The sequence below is a fragment of the Malaclemys terrapin genome, chromosome 9, assembly GCF_027887155.1.
Source record: "Malaclemys terrapin pileata isolate rMalTer1 chromosome 9, rMalTer1.hap1, whole genome shotgun sequence".
Lineage (NCBI taxonomy): Eukaryota > Metazoa > Chordata > Testudines > Emydidae > Malaclemys > Malaclemys terrapin.
In genome coordinates, this window is record NC_071513.1 from 51,402,873 (window position 1) to 51,418,730 (window position 15,858).

The 15,858-nt window shown below is 44.7% G+C and overlaps 1 protein-coding gene across 1 annotated transcript in view; it reads right to left on the minus strand.

The window, feature by feature from the left end:
• SLCO2A1 (solute carrier organic anion transporter family member 2A1) overlaps nt 1-15,375 on the minus strand; it is an 85,226-nt gene extending 69,851 nt beyond the window's left edge. Inside the window, exon 1 of the mRNA XM_054038844.1 lies at nt 15,070-15,375. Within this exon, the coding sequence (XP_053894819.1) occupies nt 15,070-15,165 (96 nt within the window). The 5' untranslated portion in view covers nt 15,166-15,375. The remainder of the gene's footprint in view (nt 1-15,069) is intronic.
• Nucleotides 15,376-15,858: the final 483 nt, after the last annotated feature.

Consider the following 15,858-nt stretch of genomic DNA (forward strand, 5'->3'; position numbering starts at 1 on the left):
CACCATGCCTCAGGAAGGTTATTATCAGTGTGAAGAGTGTGCAGCACAAGGCAACAGATAATTCCAAGCATGAAAAATCTAAACTAATTAGTAAGAGGGAAATGGAAGCTTTTTCCAGGTATGAAAGAGTGTTAAAGTCACTGTATATTGTCTCACACTACCATGGTTATTACTTTACAGTAACACCAGGAGACAGCAACACAGATCAGGGTCCCACCATGCTGAGAGACAATCCTTGCCCCAAGGACCTTACAGTCTAAATAGACAAAGAGCGGGAGGGGGAACTGAGGCACAGAGTGGGGCAGTGACTTGCCAGTGGACTCACAGCAGAGCCATGAATAGAGCCCAGCACTCCTGAGACCTAGGTCTGTGCTCTAGCCACTAGATCATGCTGCCTCCTTGCCACCAACAATCACTTCCAAAATGAAGGGACATAATCTAAAACTTTGGCCCCCAGGCAGAACTGGGATAAATATATAGATTGAAGTACTGGAGAGAGTCATTGAAGCCAATGGAAAAACATTAATTTGAAAGACAGCAAGGTGTCTTCCCAGAAGACGGGACCAAATTTGATGAAGTAGCAAGAGTTTTTAAATCATAGCTGGCTGAATAGCCCTTTACCGTGCTCAGCTAGTATAAATTGGTGTCACTCCTTTGCCTTCACTGGGCCTTCCCCAGTGTACACCAGCTGAGGATCTGGCCTGTTTTGCTCTTGCAAAATGCTTACCTGTGCCACTCCATTACCCATCATTTCAGTTTTTACAGGCACTTGTCAACACCCATGTAAGTGCTGAGGAGATCTGCTATAGTGATGCGGCTACCTAACCAGATGGGAAGAGTCAGAGCCTCCTTTGTGAAACAGACAGAACAGCTGTCTCGGGAGCAGTAGAAGGAGTGAAGACACTTAGAGAATTCATCTGACTATTCTCATCTGATTGAAGACACTCCAACTTATGACTTGGCCAAGCATAGTTGTGGTAAGGAGACATGCTCCTAAAAATGAAATGAATCGTGGGGGAGGAAATATTTGGAAAGGGCTGGCCTTTTCAGGAAGTTTGTTAGCTCTTCTGCAGTAGATATGCTCCTATTATAATTGTACAATGGGCTCAAGGGAGCTGGTTCAGAACCTGCTGATTTCAATGGAAATATTATCTACTATGCTGTGCTGCTACAATTCCAGCCATGCTATTTTGTGCTTAGATGTGAAACTATTTTTCAAAGCTTTAGCCACACCCAAGAAGGTACCTTTCACTTTCAGCCACTAATTTTGAATATAGTTAGGGGCCTTAATTGGGCGCTTGGTCTAATTCAGCCAGCTTACTCCATGGAGAGGATGAGTCAATGGTGTAAAGCTGTAATTTAGTTTATGAAGATGGTGGCATAGGGCACAGGCTAAGCCAGAGACAGGTCCTACCATCAGAAGCTGCAGTGATTCGGATGTTCCCAGTTTGGAGAGAACTATCAGCTTTGCCGTTCACAGGTAATTCATTGCTCACGCAGCCCAGTCAGTCTGGGGGTTGTGTGCGCGCGCTTTTGTTGTTGCTGTTTAGTACTCTGGGCTCTTTCAGTGGGGTTCCATAGACAGTATCCATTGGTGCCTATCTAGATTCACATCTACTCTGTGGGTCCCACTGAAGGCAAGGTGAGTAGTTCTGTTGCCTGCAGCAGGCCTGGGTCAGCTTGCAGAGCAGTGTTCTCACTGCCAAAGTGACAAGCTGTCACATAAAGGCGGAACTCCAAAACAAAACAGGGTTTCTTCTTTCTCGCTTTGCTCTTTTACAATGCATAAAGGAGGCCTCAAACTGCTGCCTTTTTAAAAAAGTAATCGGCTTGGTTTTTTACATTAGAAATAACAGGTCTTGACATCTCTATTTTTGCTGGAAGACTAATGTGATGATGACATCCGAAGATCTGAAACTTGCATGGGCAGCGGCTGTGTAGCACCAGCATGGTCTAATGAATAGAGAATCTCAGTAGATGTCAGGAAACTCACATTCTGGTCCCAGCTCTGCTACTGATCTGCCATTTGACCTTGGGCACGTCACTTCAGCTCTGTTTCCCCTCTCATCCTTCGTCTTGTCGATTTAGACTAAGATCTTTAGGGCGGGGACTGTCTCTTTCCACCTGTCTGTAGCATAATGAGGCCATGATCTTGGATGGGACCTCTAGGCACTACCATTTACAAATAATAATGTTTAGTCAGATGTGTAAAACACTCTTTATGGAGTGTGTGTTTGTGTATGTTATACTCTGTTTAACTCAAACGCCTCACCAACTCTTGGGACAAAAGTTTTCTCTGAAAGACGCAATATTGTCTTCTCTCCAACAGAGCTGAAAAATTTCCCTGCTCCTCCAAAGAGTACTCCAGTAAAAACCAGAATAGCAGAACTTGATATTCATAAGATTTCTAAGGTAAACAATGGGAACCTTTAAATACAAACTTGATAAGGCCATCTTTATATACCACTAATGAGCAGCAAACAGCAGAAACAAGAAAGAGTTAGCTCCTTTGCAATCTGTCTTTAACAGTCACTGCTTAATACACCAAGGGAACCTTTCCATGTATAATGGATTGAGTCATAAGGTGTCAAAAATGTCTCAAACAGAAGGAAATGCACTCTTCTTTTGTAAGACGAAACTTGACAAACACACACACAGGCGCACCTATGTGTCAAGCCTTTCACAGGCTAAGCCCACTGGTTTTTGATGTCATCTTCACTGGCTTGCCACTTTGTACCAACCAACATTCACTTACAATGTTCAGTTATCCAAGCAGGAGTCCCAGGAAGGCTGCAGCAATGCTGCTTGGGCAGGAGTTCACAGCCACTCCAGCAGGGCCTCTCACAGCCCTGCTACAAACAGTCATTTGCACTGGCATGCAAATTGCATTACAAACCATCATGAGGGACAGTAACTGGCTCCCTAGTAAACCATGTACATTTGGGGGTGGGGGGAAAGGGGTGCAAATTGCCCTTCATGCTTGTGGCTCTCACTACAGTCAATAGAAACCAAGGACAGAATGTGGCTCTTAGATTATTTCTAATATAAGAAACTAAACTAGACAAAATCTGTTTAACTGATTTTAAAGCCCATCTTGACCATCCTCTTGGCAGTATTATTAGCACTAATAATGTTTTCCTATTGCTGAATAATCCATATTTTCCTGAAGTCACACTTCAAATGCAAAGATGATATTTGTCCTTTCCTGGGCTAATCAATAACTCAAGTGTGCATGTGATTTTCCAGAACAGTGCTACATGCTGCTCCCACTAGGCGAGAACTGGGGGCACTGACAGAGCTATAAGTGGAAGTGCTACTGTGCTCACTTGTCCTATTGAGATGTTACAGGGAAGCATTGGGCCCGAGCCTCACATTTCAGATCCAGATTTCAAACCTCTCCAAGGCTGGGGGTGTTCAGATCTGAAGTTTAGTTTGGATCTATCTCTAACAGACACCGAGATCTTCATTTGAAGAGCATGGGCTGTTGTTGATGCTCACTGAGGCGCTGATTCAGGAAAGTATGTCTGCACATGCTTAAAGTTAAACCCACACTAGTCAAGCACCTCACTGAACAGGGATACTTTCCTGAATTAAGGCCTGAGAGAACTGGTTGCAGAGTGTCTGCCTGCACTAATCTATGTTGGGGCTCTTCTCAGTCCAGATGGGTTCCTAATGAATCACCAACACCAGTTCCAGTACCAACTGAACTTTTTGGGGCTGACTAGATCTGAACCTGCATCTCTTCAAAGAGCTAAAGAAATCATACTCCAGAGTCTTCTCTGACCCTTTTCAGAGTGGTAGCCGTGTTAGTCTGTATCAGTAAAAACAACGAGGAGTCCTTGTGGCACCTTAGAGACTAACACATTTATTTGGGCATAAGCTTTCGTAGGCTAGAACCCACTTCATCAGGTGCATGAAGTGAAAAATACAGGAGCAGGTATAAATACATGAAAGGATGGGGGTTGCTTTACCAAGTGTGAGGTCAGTCTAATGAGTTAAATCAATTAATAGCAGGATACCAAGGGAGGAGAAAAAACTTTTGAAGTGATAAGAGAGTGGCCCATTACAGACAGTTGACAAGAAGGTGTGAGTAACAGTGGGGAGAAATTAGTAATGGGGAAGTTAAGTTTAGGTTTTGTAATGACCCAACCACTCCCAATCTTTATTCAGGCCTAATCTGATGGTATCCAGTTTGTAAATTAATTCCAGTTCTGCAGTTTCACGATGGAGTCTGTTTTTGAAGTTTTTTTGTTGAAGAATTGCCACTTTTAGGTCTGTTATTGAGTGACCAGAAAGATTAAAGTGTTCTCCTACTGGTTTTTGAATGATAATATCCACCCTACCATCAACCTCAGCCTGGACCAGTCCACACAAAAGGTCCACTTCCTAGACACTACAGTGCTAATAAGCAATGGTCACAAACACCACCCTATACCAGAAACCTACTGACCGCTATATTTACCTACATGCCTCCAGCTTTCATCCAGACCACATCACACGATCCATTGTCTACAGCCAAGTTCTAAGATACAACCACATTTGCTTTGATCCCTCAGACAGAGACAAACACCTATAGAATCTCTATCAAGCATTCTTAAAACCGCAGAACCCACCTGCTGAAGTGAAGAAACAGATTGACAGAGCCAGAAGGTTACCAAGAAGTCACCTACTACAAGACAGGCCCAACAAAGAAAGTAACAGAACGCCACTAGCCGTCACCTACAGCCCCCAACTAAAACCTCTCCAGCACATCATCAAGAATCTACAACCTATCCTGAAGGACGATCCCTCACTCTCACAGACCTTAGGAGACAGGCCAGTCCTGGCCTGGCCTACAGACAGCCCCCCCAACCTGAAACAAATACCCACCAGCAACGACACACCATACAACAAAAACACCAACCCAGGAACCAAACCCTGCTACAAACCCCGGTGCCAACTCTGTCCACATATCTATTCAAGGGACACCATCATAGGACCTAACTACATCAGCCACACCATCCAGGACTCGTTCACCTGCACATCTACCAATGTGATAGATGCCATCATGTGCCAGCAATGCCCCTCTGCCATGTACATTGGCCAAACCAGACAGTCTCTATGCAAAAGAATAAATGGACACAAATCTGACATCAGGAATCATAACATTCAAAAACCAGTAGGAGGACACTTCAACCTCTTCACTCAATAACAGACCTAAAAGTGACAATTCTTCAACAAAAAACCTTCAAAAACAGACTCCAATGTGAAACTGCAGAACTGGAATTAATTTGCAAACTGGATACCATCAGATTAGGCCTGAATAAAGACTAGGAGTGGTTGGGTCATTACAAAACCTAAACTTAATTTCCCCATTACTAATTTCTCCTTACTGTTACTCACACCTTCTTGTCAACCGTCTGTAATGGGCCACTCTCTTATCATCACTTCAAAAGTTTTTTTTCCTCCGTTGGTTCCTGCTGTTAGTTGATTTATCTCGTTAGACTGACCTCACACTTGATAAAGCAACCCCCATCCTTTCACGTATTTATACCTGCTCCTGTATTTTTCACTTCATGCATCTGATGAAGTGGGCTCTAGCCTACGAAAGCTTATGCCCAAATAAATGTGTTAGTTTCTAAGGTGCCACGAGGACTCCTCGTTGTTTTTTCTTGACCCTGTGACACAAGTCACAGACATGGTTAAAAGAATCTGATCCACACTGCCAGATGGAACTGAATTTCAACTATGTCCCCCAACACTGTTGACTTTTGTAGACTAGATGGGACCTGTCTCTTTCATAGAGGCATGAACCAGAAGGGATCAGGAGTTGAGATGTCCCTTAATGGTGATGTTATTAACATTCACTGCACATTTTATGCAGAACACAGATGTAAATATGTAAGTAAGCCCATTCTTTCATTTAACATTCACACTAGTATCTAGTATTAACTATGGAGCGGCTTCTGCCATTCCTCAGTGTGATGAAACATTTCACCACCTTAGCCCAGCAAATAGTTACCATGGTCTGTTCTACCACAACTCACTGAGCTTAGATTGCAAGCTCTTTGGAGCTATATGTTTGAACAATGGGGAGTGAAGCCTCTGGCTGCTACTGAAACATGAACATGTAATTATAGCAACACCACATCAAGTGCTATTGACACATTGTCTAGCCAGATGGTCTGATCAAGGTCTCATCTACCTAGATGTCACCATTTGCTTGGCCAGTAGAATTTCCCCCAGTACCTGATATTTCCACAGTTCAGGCTCTCTCACTCTAATGGCTTCAGCTTGTCATTTTGCTTTGCAGTCTTCATTATCCCATAAGTTTATTTTCTTGCCATGTGGTTTGACCCTTGCACTTTCACTGTTTATGAGCAATCTTCTCTCCACAACATGCCCGTATCGGATATCAGCTTCCTCCAGAGCTTCAGATCCCCTTTGCTTTCCTTGACCCACAATCTTACACAGCCTCTCCCCCTCACACCCATATGCCAGGTCATATCCTAGCTCTCACTATCAGCAACACTCCTCTTCCATTCTGCTCATGATAATCTTATCTACACTGACCACTCCTTGGTTATGTTTGGGCACTGAACCACCTCACCCCTCATAAAATTACCCTGTTTCACTGCTCCTAGCAACTTGATCCCACTAAACTTTTCATCTTAGCTTGCTCTCTGGATCCCTCCTTTCTTGACCCTTCTCTTACAGTTATCTTACTTATGGTGCTGTCCAACTCTTTGCCTTTTACCAATCCGATCCTATCAAAAAACCACCTGTAGTTCATGCCAGCTCCAGATCATTACAAGCACGAGTTGAGCTTTATAAAAAGTACACACACATCCCATCACGATATCCACTAGGAAATCTGTTCACATACAAAGGGATGCTCGCAGCAATGCAAAATCTCCCTCTCCGTCACTTGCTTTCTCTTCCTTCACATTAATCCCCTTCTCCACCCATCCAGCTCATACGTGCTTCTCAGCATTTCCTGGCCAAGTACAAGGGATTTGCTTCCTTCTTTAAAACTGTGATCTCCCTAATTTGCCATGATATCTCCTCCACCCCGACATCTCCTCCTGGCTACCAGCCTGAAATCAAACTATCTACTGAGCAGGTGCCAATGATTTTGTTAATATTTTGTTCTTCTACTGATATTTCATCAGCTAAATAATAGGCAATCAGTGCATTGCAACAACTTTTTAAACAGAGTTCCACAGCATGACAGGGTAATAGCTACGTTTATAGAACACAACATTTCTTTCATCAAATCTTTAGTCTCATTGAAGTAAATGGCAAAACACACATTTACATCAGAGGGACCAGGAACAGATAGCAACTTGGATGTATATATTCACATATTATTAAACAACAGAGTCCTGTGGCAGTCTGGATCTGTAAATAGCAACAGAGAGACCTGTGGCACCTTTAAGATGCATCCGACGAAGTGGGCATTCACCCACGAAAGCTTATGCTCCAATACATCTGTTAGTCTTAAAGGTGCCACAGGACTCTCTGTTGCTTTTTACAGATCCAGACTAACACGGCTACCCCTCTGATACTTGACATATTATTAAAACATTCAAAAAACAAGATGTTCCACTGCGTGGGTTTCTTCCCTTGGGGAAAGGATCAGAGTGCAAACACATGCCAGATGTTAGTCACATTACTTAATGCATGTCTGGAAGGTGCTCAGATATACTACAGTGATGACTGCAGCGTAAGAACCTATATAGAATAGATTGGGGAGTTAGGAGCTCAAATTCCACTGAATTCCAATGAGAGCTGGAGCATGGATAGTCACTTTCACAGTTGCAATACCATAAAGGCAGTAAGGGTCAGACTCTGCCATCCCTACTCATGGGGGTAGCACCTTACTCCAGGAGTACTCCCACTGAACTCAGGGGCACTACTTTTGGAGTAAGGCACTGCCCAGCATGAGTAAGGATGGCAGAACTGGCACTAAATACACAGAAGTCTTTTTTTTCCCTTTATTATGGATGTTGTGGGCCTGATTCTTGTTTATACCTCTTGGACCATGTTAGACTTACCCCGCTCTGGTAGTGCAAGGGGGCCTTACAGCAGCTGTACAGAATTAACACAGCCAGAGCAGTGTGAAGGAGTGATTGGGAACCAGGCTCTGGGAGTCCTTCCTTCACTTTTCTTATGAACTCCCCACATGTTTATGGACAAACAGCAGCCCTGCTCTTCACGCATCTCACCTACTATTTTCTCCCTCTCCTTCCCGACAATGCCGTTGTCCCTCAGACATTTCTGACATAAGCCAGTCCCTCAAAACCCCTTTCTTCCCAGACCCTCCCTTTCTCTCCTAGTTCCCTACTGTGCTTTGCTCCCTTTTTAAAAAACCCTCCCTAGATCCTGAAACACTTCACCTGACATCCTAGCTACCACCTTTCCTACCTCTGCTAATTTCCTGAGATAGTAGCCCTCATCTCTCCAACCACTGCAGCAACACCAGTATGTTTCTGTGCTCTGGCCCCGGCACACAAACTGATTTGCTCTATGGACCAAACACCTTCTCCTTTCCAAGGACCAGGGTTCATTCTTCTCCTTGAGCCTTCAGCAGTCTGAAGTCCTTCCTGGACCTCCTACAAATCCATGCAGGTGTCACGGTCTCCTTCCTTTCAATGTTCCATTCCTGCCCTCTTTTCTCTGGTGGTAATTGTTCTGTACCACAGCCCTCTTTGGTAGAGTCCCATGAGCCCATTTTTGATCCTGTGCTATTTCCCAGCCACCTTCTTTCTCTCTCTCATTATCTTATCGAATGGCTTTAGTCTGAGGCTACTCCACCATACATATATATTTCTACACCTTTGATGACCTGTGTCTTCATCGTAACTTCCTTAAGCTAAATGCCTGAAAAACTGAAGTGTTTCTCTTAAGCAAGAGCTTAAGAGACCCCACTTCTTTTCCTCCATTCCCCTCTTGGACTTGGATAGCCTGAAGTCTCCAGTACCAAAACAAACTTGAAGTGAGCCTTGACCCTGGCTTTGCCTTCTCCTCCCACATTTCCAGTATCAGCAGATTTGCCTATTGCCGCTATTGTTGTTTATGTACAGCATTGCCTTTACCTCAACTCCACCTCTGTTGGCATCCTCCTCCATGTCTCCATCTCACCCTGCCTAGATTATGTCAGCTCCATTTTGTTGGCCTCTCTCGTTCTCCAGATGGCAGCATTGAACCGAGTGCCACTGACCACTTTCACAGATGGACAGAGAAGCATGACCTCATCACAGATATGTTAAATGACTCCACTTGCTCCCAACTCATTTCAGGATGCCCTCCTTGGTTTTTAGGCTCTCCGTGGATTTGCTTCTACCTACATCACTATGTCTCCTCCCATCATCTCGCTCAGGCCTTCTCTCTTTCCCATTATGCAGTCTCAATGGGTTGAGAATATAATGGTACTTTAGCAGCCTTGACCACTGGGCACCGCCTTTCTGCGTCTCCAGCTAGTTTCAAAGCCCATCTGAAAACGTCTCCTTTCGCTTTGCCCATGTCTCTGAATTTCTTGCTCTCTGTTTTTTTACTTTCACTTTGGAGCTGTTATTTAACTCTATAAAACATTTAAAACACTCAACACACTAAAGAAACGCACTCAGTTGCGGTGCTCACTGAGCGCAGACCTGTCCATCTAAGTTAATAAGTGTTTTGTGTACACAGTGTCCTGGCCCATCATAGTTCTTGGGGCATTGCACGGACAATGCTAATTAAAACACCATAAACTAGACAAGATATAGTAAATAAACCACAATAGAAAGGTGCAAAACTGTTTGCCATAAGGTGCAGGGGCAATTTAAATAGAAAATGACTCTGCCAAAGTAGTTTTCAATTGCTGTTTAAAAGGATGGAATGAACATCAGTAGGGTGATGAGAGGCAGCATGGTCTAGTAGTTAAGGCACTGGACTGGGACTCAGAAAACTGAGGCTCTGTTCCTTGCTGTGCCAGTGACCTGCTGAGAGACCTCAGGCAAGTCACTTCATCTCCCTATACCTCAGTTTCCCCTCCCTATCTTTATGTCTGTGTTATCTACTCAGACTGTAAACTCTTCAGAGCAGAGACTATCTTCTGTTAGGCTGCTCTCAGTGCTACTATAATTTAAATATAGTGACACTAATAAATAATAAGGGGGAGTAACTGCTACACCCTAAGGGACCAACAACACTTACAGTAAGGTGCAAAGGGGGACCCCTCAAAGGCTGGGGGGCCAGAGCACAGTTATATGCCAGGACAGTTATTAATGCAGGAGCAATCACAAACCATGGACATGTCATCCACAAGAACTTTCTCAATCCCTGCGCTCACCCTATTCCCCCAGCTTCCTCAGTGATGCTTTCTAATCCATCCATAACAGGAGAAGTCCCCCGTCCTACCCTGATCTGCAAGGACTTTGCAGGACATTAGAAGCAGCCTGTCGCAGAGAGCTGTTGTGTTCAAATCTTTATTTTCATTCTATCAGCAACAGCTGGTTCCGCTTGACACCCAGAGCTTCGCCTTGCTTCCTCTTACCCACAATTCTCCAGGCCAAGACAATGAAGCAGCAGGTGAGATTGCTCAGGGCTTTGGCTAACACAATCCTATTTCCAAACACAGAGATTAAGGAGTGCTAGCCCCTTCTGACTGAAACTGCACAGAGTAGCTGCACAGCCCATCCCACCTCAGAATGAGGGATGATACTGCAAGCTCCCTCGATAGTAGATTAAGGGAGGGAGGGAGGGAACAGGATGCTCTGTTTTAAAAAGCTGTGTTTGTTATTTTGGGAATCAGTCTCAAGCAAGGCACTTTGGAAATGCTGGCCTGTGAATACTGCCACCTCTAATAAATATGGGCTTCATTATCAGTACCTGGAGTGCATGGTTAGAACGGCCATACTGGGTCAGACCAGTGGCTCATCTAGTCCAGTATCCTGTCTTCCAAGAGTGGTCAGTGCCAGATCCTTCAGGACATCCAGTCTCAGCTTCTAGCAATCGGAGGTTTAGGGACACCAAGAGCATGGGATTGTGCCCCTTAGCAATTTTGGTGTATTGGAATTACAGCCGTGTTCAGCACTTGCTATTGTTTACATGAGGACACTTGGCTTTATTCATTGACACCCTGATCATGTAATTGTTTCTGTGCAGAGCCCAAGTGAATATTGGTACAGAACCAGCTACTTATTTAATACATTATTTGTAGTGCCAGCATGTATCTTTTAAATAAGGGGTAGAATACTTTTATAAACTGGGGGGGGGTTACTCTGCCGGGCAAACTATTGCTCTTGGGTTAAAGATGAAACCCTCATGGCACAATAATGCTCTCAGCCATTCCTGTTGCATTTGCCACTACATCTTTTGACCGAGGGCATTGGTGGCCACTGTCAGTCACTTTTCAACCTCAGGGGCAATCATTTTTGACCCAGACTTCCATCCCATCTCTACAGAGAGAGACAATCTCAGTATTTCTGGTTAGTTAAGATGCTTGTAGAAAATATATATACACAATATATTGTCTCACAAAGGCTTAGCTATTTCTCTGTCTTGTAAAAAGCGTTAACTTTTATACATGTTTACAAGGCAGAGAAACAGCTAATATTAATAATACTAAACTCCTTTAGTTCACTGTTTCTTCATTTGTAAATGTTAATGGGTCTGACTAATTTATTCAAAGGCATCTTTGCAACACTGGCAAGGAGGGTAATAGAAGGGGTGGTTCATCTATTGAGTGTCGCTTATGGTAGAAAGTCTCTCAAAAGAGGAAGGCCTCACATTTCCTAAAGATGGTGAGACTCTGGATTTGCAAGATCCCCTCAACAGAGAATGCTTTGCTCTGAGCTCTCACATGCTTCCTTCTGGGCTTTAGGTTCTGCATTGCTCCAGAAGTGTACAGCAGCTGTGGTGGTTCAAAGATCAAAATTGGCCTATGGTGTAGCTGGGGCTTGATCCATTAATAGCTTTGAAAATTAGGATTAAGGCTTTAAATTGGCGTTGGAAGCTGACTGGGAAACAGCGGAGGGACGTGAACACAGGCCTGATGTACTCACCTTGGCCTGAGCCATGTAGACAGTGGGCAGTAACATTCTGTACAAGCTGAACCCATTGTATCATCTTCACATTCAGATATGAGTTACACTGATCCAGCCTGGTAGTGACCAATGCCTGGATCACTGTGTTCAGGCCCTCAACCAGGAGGAAGGAACAGAGCTTCCTAGCAAGTTGGAGGTGAAAGAAGGCATGCTACCTGGTTATCCAGGCTTAGCAAGGGGTCAAACAGGAGCCTGAAGCTTTGCACACATCAGCTCCACTGACAGAAGGTCCCTAGGTCCATCAGACCCAAGCCATTGTGAATGGAGCGGTATGGTGCAGAAATTACTGTTTGAAACACAAGGAAGATCTGCTGCTTGCAGTGTTGTTGTAGCTGGGATGGTCCCAGGATATCAGAGAGACAAGGTGGATGAGGTAATATATTTTACTGGAAGAACTTCTGCTGGGGGAAGAGACAAGCTTTCGAGCTACCCAGACCTGAAGAAGAGCTCTGTGACACTCGAAAGCTTGTCCCTTCCACCAACAGAAGTTGGTCCAATACAAGATATTCCCTCACCTGCCTTGTCTCGCTCATGAAGATCTGTCGGATTTGGGTGGACACTAGTTAGAAGGATATTAATGTTTAGGGGACAATCCTGTAAAATAACTGTTTCCACTCTAACAAGTTTTTCAACCTTAAAACAGCCTTGAGACCAATTATTTCTTTAAGGTCTCAGATATTTTTCCCCACCTCCTTCCGGGCATCCAGCAGCCTTTCATGCCAACAGGAGTAGTACATACTGCCCTGTGGAACAGATTCTGCTGTTAGTTATAACTGCAGAAATCTGCACTAAAGCCTAGGCCCAAATCTGGGCTGCTGCTGAGGAGCACGCACTGCAACTCAGGACAGCCCAGTTCTGATGGTTTTTAAGAACCGTTTTCAGACTTCCAGTCCTGGGCTGGCTGTACCCTGAGTCTGTTGCTTGGTATAAACTGGAGTAACCTGAAGGCTGCTCTAAATTAGACTAGCTGTCAACAGCCCAAGGTGAATTTCATAGATTCATAGAGTTTAAGGCCAGAAGGGACCATCTGATCATCTAATATGACTTCGTGCATACCACATTTCAACCATTATGGTAGCCAGAGATCAGCAGGGCATTGAGAAGCCCTGGAGATGCCCCTTTCCCTGTCCCATACCTTTCTGGCAGCAACTGGGAGACAAGATGACATAGCCAGCTCTGCACCACAGGAGACTCCCCCACAGTCCATTCAGTGGGGTTAGGGCCTCTCTGTGCTAGCAAGGCAGTCCAAAGCAGCCGATGCAGCTGACAGTCAGGACTAGGACTTCAGGGGAGTTACTGTGGATTTACACGGGTGTAACCGAGAGCAGAAGGGGTGGTACAAATTAACTGACGTTATTTATTCAGTGTTGCTGTAGGGCTGCCCAAGAAGCATCAGACCCTCAGAAGGGGCGGGGGGGGGGGGGGAAGAAGAGGGCTTGTTCTTTGCCCATCAGAGGAAAAGGAAATGATTAAAAAGACAATCAGGTTAAAAAAATGTGTGCCTGGGAGCTTAGTGCCTGGTTTAGCCTGGGGGTTCGGTTCCTAAAGGAAGTGCTGACAAACCCTTCCTTACAGAGCTACTATCAGATGGTAAACAAACAACTATTATCTGATGCCAGTGGGAAGTCACCAGCCCCAGGGGCAGAGTGCACCAGCACTGACAACTGCTGCCAGCCTGGAGATCTATGGCTGGTCTGCTGCTTTGCTTCTCAGTGAGTCACTTACATCGGGGAGTCAGATCTTACAGGTAGCGATGCCACTGATGTGCCACACCGAACCCCTGCAGCCAGCCGCATACTACCCAGCCCATCTGTTCTGTCGTCTCTCCCACACACATGCCTGCTGGCTCATGGTCTCACACACACTGGGCTATTTCCCTGTTTACACAGTGCATATTATTCCCTTCCATTCATGCTACCCACATCAGTAGAAGGATATAGGCATGTGTCTGTGAAATAGAGAAAGCTTCACATGGTTAGTTTAGAAATTGGATCTCTCAGCAGTTCTCTAGGAGCTGTTGGCAGTTTTTTAGACTTTGGGTTGGGGGAGCAAAGAATTAAAATGTCCTCGGGGGAGGGGTTGGGGGGTTTCTAACCAGCAAAACAGGCAGGGCCAGATCCTCAGCTGGTGCAAGTCAGCACAGCTCCATTGACACCTGTCACACCATTTACACCAGCTAGGGTCTGGCCCAAAGAGTGCACTAAAGCACATGGGGGGAAAAGGTGCATTTCAAAAGGTGCGTGGTCGCTAACATGTTTTAAAATGCTAGCGTAGACAGGGCAAGTTGTAGTTTTAACACCTCTAGACCTTGTCTATAGCAGAGTTTTAGCTGTGGCATTTTAAGCAAAACACTGCTCTCTCCCACTGTGGACATCACCTTCACCCTTCATTTACAGGGTAATAAATCCACCTCTTTGTTGACTACAGGAAGGAAGAACTAAACCAGTTGAGAAATCTCACACTTTTAACCGTATTAACAACTGAGTTGTCCTTGCAGAGATTTTCCAAGCAAATTAATATGATTTTAAGGCAGTGTTTTCTTTTCACACCATGATCCTAAGAATTCTCTAACAAAAAGAGATGCTGTGGGTTAAACAGTAGGGGACCAGATCCGTAGGTGGTGTAAATCAGCATAGCTCTCCCACCTGTTAATCTGGTCCTATGTGTCTGTGCCTCTCTTATTGTGAGCAACTATCTCAACAAGAAACTTGCATTGCACTATACTGCGGGTATTCACTGTGCCAAGAACTACTGTACCCCCAAATCTACATGTATTGCCCTGCCACATGCTTGCCAGCTTCTCTTAGTACTTGGTATTGCAGGAGGACGAGGGAGTTTGAAATGCTGCGTTTTAACAAATGCACTGAGTTCTAGGAGCTAAAGTGTGAATCAGGACCAATGCTGCTGTTGGTAAAAGACTTGGGAAAATTTGAAAAGCAAACATGTCTTCATTCTCCCAAGCAGCTAAGGAAGAAAAGTAATACAAAGTTAAGCTCCTTACCTTGATATTGCAAAAGATGTTCCGGTAACAGGTGCGACAGCTTTTGGGGCTACTGCTGACGCCTGGAGCTTTGCTGTTTTCAGGCTGAACTCCCATTGTTTGATTAGAATTGCTGTTGGAGGCCAATGCACACAGTTAGTTTCCTCTCTCTTTTCCCTAACTTGCCAGTAAATCAGAAGTGTACCAAAATGCCGAAATGCTCAGCTGTCTGTTGATATAAACCTCTCTCCTTCCCTTCCTCCAGCCTGGATTCTGATAAGTCACAACTGAAAGCTGTCCAAGCATGTGAGACTTAGTGAGTGTGAGCATGAAGTTTTTATAAGACTGTTCTCTGGAATAGTGATGATGAAACTTTATTTCTCCTCCCTCTTTTCTTGTGTGTATAAAGAGAACTTTAAAGGCACAGGGAGGCTGAGCCAGGCTCACACACCACCCATCCCGAGCAGGTATGGGTAACAATCTGTCACACACATGACATTCCAGTGACAGGTCAGAGCTCTGTCTCCTCCCTTCTTCTCCCCATCCCCCCACGCCATGTGGATCATAAAAGACACCAATTCAGAGTTGGATCCCTTAGGCAGTGCTGCAAAATATTTGACACAGCTTTCCCACCATAAAGATATTCATGGCCTCAATCACCCTCTTCTCGCCCCCACAAAAATCCCCTTTCCCAGCAGAGTTTGTATAACCTAATGAAAGCCAGAGGCTCCTGGAAGAGGGGCTTTGCTATTGCCGATCTAATTAACACAAAAGGCACCAATATATCACAGTGATGGGCAGCAGAACAAA